The 10,204-nt window shown below is 34.7% G+C and overlaps 1 protein-coding gene across 1 annotated transcript; it reads left to right on the top strand.

Moving 5' to 3' along the window:
* Positions 1 to 3,985: 3,985 nt before the first annotated feature.
* LOC142348723 (uncharacterized) lies at positions 3,986 to 10,204 on the top strand. The gene is made up of 4 exons (XM_075400187.1): positions 3,986 to 4,928; positions 5,534 to 5,747; positions 7,682 to 7,866; positions 9,856 to 10,204. Exons 1-4 carry the CDS (start codon positions 4,770 to 4,772, stop codon positions 10,108 to 10,110), a joined length of 813 nt encoding a protein of 270 aa, XP_075256302.1. The 5' UTR covers positions 3,986 to 4,769; the 3' UTR covers positions 10,111 to 10,204.

Genomic DNA, 10,204 nt, shown 5'->3' with positions numbered 1-10,204 from the left:
TAAAATACCATTTTTTATCTTTAATCAGGATAACAGAGAGACCAGAATGAAGACAAACAAACGCTACCATTAATGGTAAAGACATTATGCTAATATCAAATCTTCTTCATATCTAGAAGCGCTCATCGATAATCCATCAAAACAAACAAGATCTCGAACACATGCAAAAGTCATAAAATATGTTCTAATAGAACAAGCTCCTCAGATGTATCAGAGAAACTCGAAAAAATCAGTTGCACTTAAAATAAAGTAATAACTCAAAATCGTCATAACTTAATAGTAAATTGCAGAATGAGCTATATTACATTTCTACAATAATCACTTTTTCAACGAGATTCTCACTTTTTCACCTCGGAAACTACATCATTATGATTATTTCACGCTATCTCTACGAAAGCCTATTTCACTCATTTTCAAAATAAAAAAGTGACAGCTCTGCTACGGCCTTTCGAATTTTAAACAAACTTAATGATTTTAATGACAAATTACGGACAAACCAACACCAAGTTTTGATTGGAAAAAAATTGATTATATTCATGCAAGCACTTTAATTATCAAGGAAAAAATTAGCGAAGCTAAGAAATAATCCCATGAGGTCTTTCACTGTTTCAAAAAAGCAGTTTCAGTTTTTGAGGTTTTCTGATGTAATTGGAAGAGACCTCAAAATGATAAAAGGAGATCAGTGCTGGGTACTGAAGTTTAAACTTAGAACATTCTCTTCAACCTTTAATGGTCAAAACTTGAAATGGGTTACTAATCCAAGCACAAGAGTTTTTTATTAGAAAATTGTAATAGGTGGAGTACAAATAATTAAAAATTATAGATTATAAAACGTGTAAATCATTACATCTTAAAAGAAACATGAATAAGAAACAAATCCCTCCTATTGGTTTCAAATTCTAGTGTATAACCTGTATTTTAAGTGCATCTCTTCTCAATGTTTTATCTCAATGTAATTATCTTGATAAAAAAGGGAGAATGAGCGAAATGATAAATTTTGAGACAAAAAAAGAATCCGATTAATGATGTTAAACTTAAAAAAGAAATTAATACACAGACAAAATAACAAAAGAAAATACTACAAAGACAACAAAAATTGATTTGTTTGACTATAACTTATGATTGAAGATCGAGATTGAGTGAAGATAACTTTTCTGAAAATCCACAGCTACATTGCATGTAATCAAAATTATCTCCAATTTGGACGAACCGCAAAATGAAAAAAAACTCAACTTCTTGTTCTTGGTTTGAGTCATCTGTTCAATATATTCAAAGAAAATGTGCAAAAAAACAAAAAAAAACAGATGAGATTATTCAAGGAAAGCAACAAAGCAGGAAGAGGTTGAACATGGATTTTCTGGTAAAAACATGACTCTCAATGAATTTTAATTCCTTACGCAACAGCAAAATCTTTGAGTCATACTGTATCCCATAACAGTTTCGTCTGACAGAGACAAAGTTAAACTTGACAACACTTTTATTTATAAAGCTTCGGGAAGAATACTCTTGATCACAAAAATCAGACTCAAGATCAATTCTAGCCGACCACTGAAGCATAAAATATTTTTTACCAGATATTTATCTGATTTTTTTAAGCAATGGATTTACTTGGATACCTCTCCTAATTTTTGGAAACTGGCAAAAGTCGTTGCCATTTTATAAAAATTGCGCCAGAAAACCATTGACCAAAATGTTTGGTAAGCATATTTAACAAAAATTTCGAAAAACTAATGTACACAAGAATGTTTCACTAAAGGGCAAAACATTCTCAAACAAAACTAATTCGGTTTTCGGCCGAATTTGAATTGTATTGACGGCGTTACAGAACTGATAGAAGAAGTCTCAAGAATAATAAAGAACACAATTTCTGGACATCTTCCAACTATACTTGCTTGATTTGAAAAAGACTTGTGACACAGTAGATCATCACATCCTCTTCAAAAGGCTTGAATTTTTAGTGAAACGTTCGTGGCAAAAAAATCTCATTGAAGGCTATCAGAAGGAGAGAAAACATGTTCTCTGGGATAATTCGATAACAGCGCAAAAGTCAAATATGGAGTACCTCAGTGCTGAAATCTTTGTTCCTTTTTACATCAATGATCTGATTAAAGCCGCAGCTGATTGCAAAATCGTTCTTTATTCCCAGAAAACTAGTTTATTTTGCCCTGGTCTTAGAAGAAAATGTTAAGGATGTATTCCAGTGGCCAACTTTATAAAAGCTTACCCAAATTCAGAAAAACGTGAATTCGTTTGCTCTGGTGCCAGCGAGAATATGGCAAATGGCCTGATTTTTTTCAAAAAAATTGAAAGAAAGCTCGAACGTTTCTGTGGCATGACTTAAGTTACGTAATTCTCTATCCCGTAAACACCCTTACATTTACAAAGCATTATAAAGTCAATCATGAACTTCAGCATTCTAATCCATGGCTGCCTTATAGATCACATCTACAAGATACTTTTAATATTCAAAAACGAATAGTGCGGGCAAAATGTTTCAAAGAAGTTCAGTTAGAAATTTTCCTTAAATAAAATATTTTTCAGTATTCGAACAACACATTTCAGCATTTTTCTCTTAATTATTTAAAAGAAAAATAGACGCTAGCAATGATAATGTTGTTCATCTAAAGCCCCGTGTTACGAGTAGAATCTGCACTAGAAGAGCATCAAGGAATAATAAACCGACCACGGAAGCGGACAAAAAATCATGAATAAAATGAAAAAGGCTTTTAACGTCCTGCAATCAATAAGAATTAGGCCATGAAACTTAAAAAGTTTAACCAAACCAGCGTTCAAAAATTTTTCAAAAAGCTTTAATGAAACATACGCGTTTGAAAAGCGTACAAATTACTGATCTTTTTTCCCATTGAGAAAGGGCTCAAATTAAAAATGTTAGGTTTTTTAATTTGCAACCACTCGAAGAGAAATGTTTTCCTCATTGGTTGTCATTGTTAGACTAATCTTTATTGTTTTTAAATATACATGAAATTGTACCTATAACTAACCATCCAACTAGAAAACTTCAACCAGATTTGAGCTCTTTTAAGGTTCGAAAACCGATAACTATGAGGCAACCCCTTTTTGATAGACTCATCTCCAAACAAAATACATTTTCAAATAGAAGAGGTTAAATTTGAGGAGCTTCCAAGCAGAGGAGCATCAGATCTAAAATTATATCTCGAATAAAAAACAACTACTATTTTAAATTGACCGGAATTGAAAATAAATTGTACAGAGCAAAGGCTAACATAGACAATTTTCATTCGATTCTTCATATCCAAGTAACACAAATGAAAAAAGCTGGTCCCGAAGAAAACCAATTATTTCAAGTCCTATGCATAAAATTTCCTAAATTATTCCAAAATGAGCGCAATTTGACATTTTAGACATAATTGTTACAGTGAAGCTGAGGTCAAGAAAGCAATCCTATACATAACTGTACTCAGTCAAAATCAAAACTGATCTTCATCCTTTCAAAAAATTATTTTAGCACTTGAAGTTGCAGCCAAAATTGAATATACTAGTGATCCATTGTATTTCTAAAATATGAATTGTAATTATAATGAAATTTTAAATTGTAGAAAATTTGAGGGTGTCGCCACGGAGTTTGTATGCAATAGAAACTTTGCTAAGAATTTTTCATGCCTTTTTGGGTTTTACTAAAATGTGCGGCGAGCAAATAGACAGAAACAACTATATTCATAATTTCGAATCACGCGTGTTGAAAAAATCACCATCAAAATTATCAGTAACTTGTTGTCTTCGACCAGACTGACAGTAATAACCATCCAGTTCAATCAGAGGTCGCAGTTGTGAAAAACAAAACAAATCATATTCACAGAAACATCATAAGTTTTCTCGAATACCAGAATAACAAAACAGAAATTTTTCTACAATAAATAATGATTTTCTCGCTTCAAAGTTGTCATTTGAACCAATAGAAAATTGAGCAGTAAAGGTGAGTTTAACGAACTTTATTATTACAAGTTAAAATTTAGTCAAGTGAAGAAACAACTACTACATGAAAATCATACACGCCACAAATATTCAAACTTCGATTACAAAAAGTACACACCAGCTAAAAATGATCGAATAATACACTAGCTATTGTTTAAAGCGATAGTTTACCAAATTGGAAAAAACTGAAGACAAACAAATAGTTTTTAAGTGTTCTCCAATGTTTATCAACAACATCTTGACCAGCGTTTTACAATTTTATAACCAGAAGTTTACCAATTTTATAACCAAAAAAAATTAGCCAAAAATTAGACACTTCGTAAGATTTTAAAATTACTGAACAGTGCACCAAAACTTCCCAAAACTTTTGCTGTTTTAGTGAGTGTTGACTTAAAAAGCCATTGTTTGGCCAACAATTTTTAATTTGAACCCAAAATTTGTGATTTGTCTTCCCATCAAAAAAATTTTTAAACTCATACAAGATTGCGTTATTATTCTTCCATTATAGCTTCTAGCTAACTGTAATTCCTCGAAATTTATCTTACTCTGTCAATTAATTTTTTAATCAGATATTTATTTCTCCGAATCCACGTCGAAATAATTCTTCGTTCAATTTATCTTATTGTCTCTAATTCGTACATTTCGATACATTAAGTTTTCCAGGTACTTCAGAAAAAATTATCAATTTACATTTTTACATCTTTTGTTTACTCTATTTAACTTTCATTTGAAACTTCAAGTGCATCGAGTTAGCGAAGGAACACTTTAAATTTCCAAAAAAAATCAAAAATTTTAATTATTTTTTTTCTAAAACAATGAGTTCGACTAAAACTTCGAGCAAGCATCCCAGCAGCTCTTCCAAAATGAAACACACGACAGCGTCAGATTATGAGGAGTACAAGAAACGCGTAATAGAGGAGGACAGAATGAAGAAACGGAGGAGGAGTGAAATACCCCACACCACAACCACACAGGTTAACCACAACTACGACACGTACTTGTCAATCTTAGTCGCTAATGTAATATCCCAGCTTGTGGTATATCAATTTAACAAAGTTGCTACTTTATAAGAGCTTTGGTGCAACGGTAGCATTCCTGCCCGTGGTTCTGGAGATTGTAGGTTCGAGTCCTCTAAGCTCTAATTCTTCAGCAGTATATTGAGTTAGCTAATACCACAGTTGGGTTGTTACATTAACTAATTGCGTTGTTACATTATAATAAGGTACCATCCCAGCTCTTTGTTTTCATCTACCTGTGTGAACAAACTAATGAGTGTTGAACATGTTTTATTTAGAAGGAGTGCGGATTCGTTAGCTATTAGAATTGCTATACACTATTATAATGTCGTAAAAATATAACTTATAATTGGCCAGGTCCGTGAACGGATGTGGGGGAGGGGGGATTCCTAAAAACGATTGCTGCATGGGTCACTCAATTGTGCAAAGCAATGAAAAAGAATCATTTTAAAGAGAGAGGTTTAAGGGGGTGATGGTTACGCGACGCGACGTATTTCCTTAATATCTTCTCTGATATTCGAAAAAACGGGAAATCCTAATTTGAAAACCAATTGTAATTTTAGGAACCTAATTTTGTGGAGGCCCGCAATGAAAATGTTACAAACTGGCTGAGCAGCAATGGCAAAACACACAAACAGCAGCACTACGAAAAGACCGTGAATGAAATTGACAGAATAATGGGCGAGTTGAAAGATAAGGGAGTTGAGGCACCTAAGGAGGTCAAGAGGATTCCCAAGTTGATCACGACACCTGTTGCAACTGAGGGGGGACTAAAAGGTGAAAAACAAGAAAAAATAATTCATCGCATTTCGGTCGCTTTTTTCCTTCTAAGATAATGCACACGTATAATGCTCAATCTTTGCTCATAACGACAGGAAACATGCACAACATGAACAATTCAAAATTCTACTGCAAATGACAAAATGAGGAATTCTGCCCACAAAATATACCCAATACTTTAAAAAATGTATTTCAAATAGGGCATACAACGAAAACAGATGAAAAAACTTTTCTTAGGAATTCCATTATAAAAAAAATCATTTTCTCTAAACTTGGGTCGTTACATGACAATTTACCCAATTCAATTTTACCCAATTCCATTTCACCCAACCCGCCATTTTCCGCAATAAACTTTGATCATTTCGTTCAATTATCATATATCATATTGTTCAATATGAAACAATCACAACCCAATAAGGGATTATAAATGGCTATAAAATTAGTTGGCCCATGGGACTTAATATGAAACCATCACAGCCGAACATCGGATAATTGAACGAAACGATCAAAGACCATTGGGTAAAATTTCATTGGGTAAAATGGCATTGGTTAAAATGGAATTGGACAAATTGTCATGCAACCCCCCACGGGCCATTTAATTATACAGCCATTTATAATCCCATGTTCGGTTGTGATAGTTTCATATCAAGTCCCACAGGCCATTTATTTATATAGCCATTGATAATCCATGTTCAGCTGTGATAGTCCACCGGGCCATTTAATTAAATAGTCGGCTAAACAGTCGTCCTCGTAATTTTTATACCATAGGGCAATATTGACTTAACATTGGGTAAATTGACAGGTTGGGTATAATGGCATTGGGTAAAATGGCATACGCAAAGGGGAATTAGGTAAATTCTCCTGGCACCAATTGGGGTTACAAGACAATCTAACAATTCCATTTTACCCAATGCCATTTTACCCAATGGCATTTTACCCAATGCCATTTTACCCAATGGCATTTTACCCAGCATCATTATACTCAAACTGCAATTTTACCCAATGCCAACTTTAATTTACCCTATTTTATAAAAACTCCAAGAACGACTATGTAGCCGACTGTAAAATTAAATGGCCCGTGGGACTATCACAACCTACCATGGGATTAGCAACGGCTATACAATTAAATGGACTCTGGGATTGATGTGAAAATATCAGAACCGAACATGTGATTATAAATGGTTATGTAAATAAATGGCCCGTGAGGGTTACATGACAGTTTACCCAATTCCATTTTACCCAATGCCGTTTTAGCCAACCTTCAATTTTACCCAAAGCAATTTTACCCAATGCTCTTTGCGTTCAATTATCCGATAGTTTCATATCAAGTTTCCCACGGGCTATTAAATTATAAAACCGTTTATAATCCCATGTTCGGTTGTGATAGTCCCACGGGTCATTTAACTAAATAGTCAGCTAAATATTGGTTCTGGTAATTTTAATACAATAGGGTAAAATAAAGTTGGTCTTGGGTAAAATGGCAGGTTGAGTATAACAGCATTGGCTAAAATGGCGTTTGGTCAAATGGAATTGAGCAAATTGTCCTGACACCGCACCACCAAAAATGATTAACCTTAGCTAGCAAAAAATGATCTTATAGTTCATAACAAAATTTTTCGGATTTCAGACTTAAAATGTTCGGCTCAAAGTTACAATACATTAAAAATGTTTTTCAACTTAAAATATGAGTTGCATTTATGATTTACCGCACTATGTAGCAAAAATGTAATTTATCCAAGTAACTTTACTTGAGTATTCAATTTCATACTTTACTTTGATTCAATTTCATAACTATTCGTCTCAATTATCCACGATGCCCACCAGGCGTTGACTATCCAAGCAGTAACCATAATTCAGAGCACACAAACAAATTTTCAATTTTTCACATTCAAAACAGCAAAACTCAGTGACTCAATTTCATTATTCTGCAGGTATTCTGAAAGACTCCGAGAGTAGCAGTAGCCTACACGCAGCACTAGAGAAAGAGAGACTGCTGAGAGAGCAAAATGGGCCAGGAGACATGTTCGAGACAGATCCCAACAACCCTACTTTCCAAGAAATGGCCGAAGATGTGAACAACCTCTCACTCAATGATCCCAAGAAAAAGTGGAACGAGGTACAATGTATCACACGATTTGATACGTAAAAATGGATTGCGAAAGTCATCGGGTGCCTCAAATTATAGTTCGAAGACCAGTAGTTGGGGGCAGGGGGTATAATTGAAAAGACCCCAGTAGTCTATCTATATTTTTTTTATTAAAAACACAAATTTCAGCGGCTTAAGATATGTCATGCCTAATTTGGTGCCAATAATTATCAACAAAAACATGTGTATGCAACCAACATATCTTACTAAAGATGCTTGGTTGAAAATTACCATAACTCACAATGGGCCATTAGAATATAAGACCAAAACTCCAAAAATGGTATTAATGAAAATTTGCCGTCCCACCGACTTTGTTGAGTTAGTTTGAAGTTATGCCAAAAAATTCACACTCGCGAGTGAACTCTAAATCACTTCCGTAACCACTAAGTGACTTAAACAGATTCTCAAATTAAACAAAGTGAAGCGAAAAAATTCATGACAAATTTTCTAGCAGGTGTTAAGTTTACATAAAAAAATTAGACTTACTAAAAAACGAACTAAAGCAATAAATTTGAAATCAACGCGCTCGTTCTGAACACTTTAAACCATTATAACTAGTCATTGATTTATGACAGGTTATAATTTGTAATCAAGACAAAGCTGCCAAAAGAATCTCTTAACTCCTTAATGCGAAAACTTCGAAACAAAAGCCCGAGAAACAGAAAAGAGATGGCCCATTCAAAATTCCTCTCGGAATTAGCTAACATATAGCAGAATGTTATATAGGTGTAGCTAGGCCTCCGCTGACAGTCATCATTATTTATGATAGTTTTATAATTTGCAATTGTTATGATATCGATAGATCAAACTGATTACATTTTGTGCAAAAGTTTCAGAAAACGAGCCGAGAGAAAAAGAAAAGAACTCCGATATCTACTTGTATATATTCTCTCATTCGACAATTGAAACGGTAAACATAATCCAATAACGTCCGGCAAATTGCTCTCAGACGACTGGTGAGCGGTTGACTTCATCAGTAGCTAGCTGCCGTTTACGGAGGCTAGCTTTATGTTAACGGGGGTGAGGTTACAAATGGAATGCGGTGGAGGGGCTGGACTGGGGTGTCTAGAGGGGGGTCAAGTGGGGGGTGAGGGTGTCAAGTGGCGAATTGCTCTAAAACGACCGGCCAGCGGTTGGTTTCGTCAGTAGCTAGGCACGCTTTAGTTTAATTGAAGGGGCGTAAGTGAGCGCAGCGGAAGGGGGTGCATCGGGGGGCTGATGGGGTGGCAACAGTGGGGTGGGGGGGGGGGTCAATCTCTAAGAACCAACCTTAGCACCATAAGTATAAGTCTCCAAAACAGATTCTGTGAATCGCATACTTGAAGACTAGTGAGCTAAAAGGCTATAAAAGCACTTAATATCCGCTGGGCACTACCTGTTTATCCCGTTTTTGAGGACGAAAAAAGTCAAATGCATTAGACGAAAAATTTTTCAAGCGAAAAATCTCATTAAAAAAAGACCGACAGGACTAATATAATTGCTACAAACTTCGTTTGAGAGCAATTAAAAAGAAAATTTTACTTAAACAGAAAATGCACCCGAAACGTCCTCTCAATTTGAAATGTAACTTGCCTTTAAATTTTTGTACAGTTTAATCAATTTGTAAACCAATTTTTCGAGCTGTTTATAAAATCCCATGCAGGATAGGAGACGATCTATAACTGATATATATATATATATATATATATATATATATATATATATATATATATATATATATATATATATATATATATATATATATACACCTTCATAATGTTTAGGCTTCTTACAGAGCTATAAAAACCATCCTCAGTGCAAAAATAACCATCGTCCACCTTCGGTAAAAAATGACAATGGGTGTCTTTACCCCTGTATAGTATTATTAGTGCAAAAACTAGCATCAGTTTGTTCACAACGGCCAATGATAACACAATTTTCGTCCCCGGAGTAGATTCTAGTAATAAAAACCAATTTTAGGCCAACAAAACACGATATGTACGAGCCAAAGAGCCCCGCAACATTGAGATAGTGCTGTCAAACGAGGAGATATTCGACAAGAGATCCCCGATGGACAAGGACAATGCGGGGTGGTGGAAGAGCTACTGCCAACAGGCACCCCAGAAGGGTGTACCGCAAGGTCACAGTCAACAGGATCTGAATGGAGAAAGTGGAAATAGTGGAAAACTACAGGCAATGAGCAGAGGTGGACTCAGACGACAGAGCATGATGTGATTTTGACTTAATCCTATACACGACGCAACATAGATTTTCCCTTAATGGATAGTGTCTTTTCCGATAATGCCCTTCCACAAAGTTATATAAACTC

This window comes from Convolutriloba macropyga, chromosome 10, assembly GCF_964194025.1.
Source record: "Convolutriloba macropyga chromosome 10, txConMacr16.3, whole genome shotgun sequence".
NCBI lineage: Eukaryota > Metazoa > Xenacoelomorpha > Acoela > Convolutidae > Convolutriloba > Convolutriloba macropyga.
The sequence above is the reverse complement of the archived record's forward strand: the minus strand, read 5'-3'. Positions and strand labels throughout refer to the sequence as shown.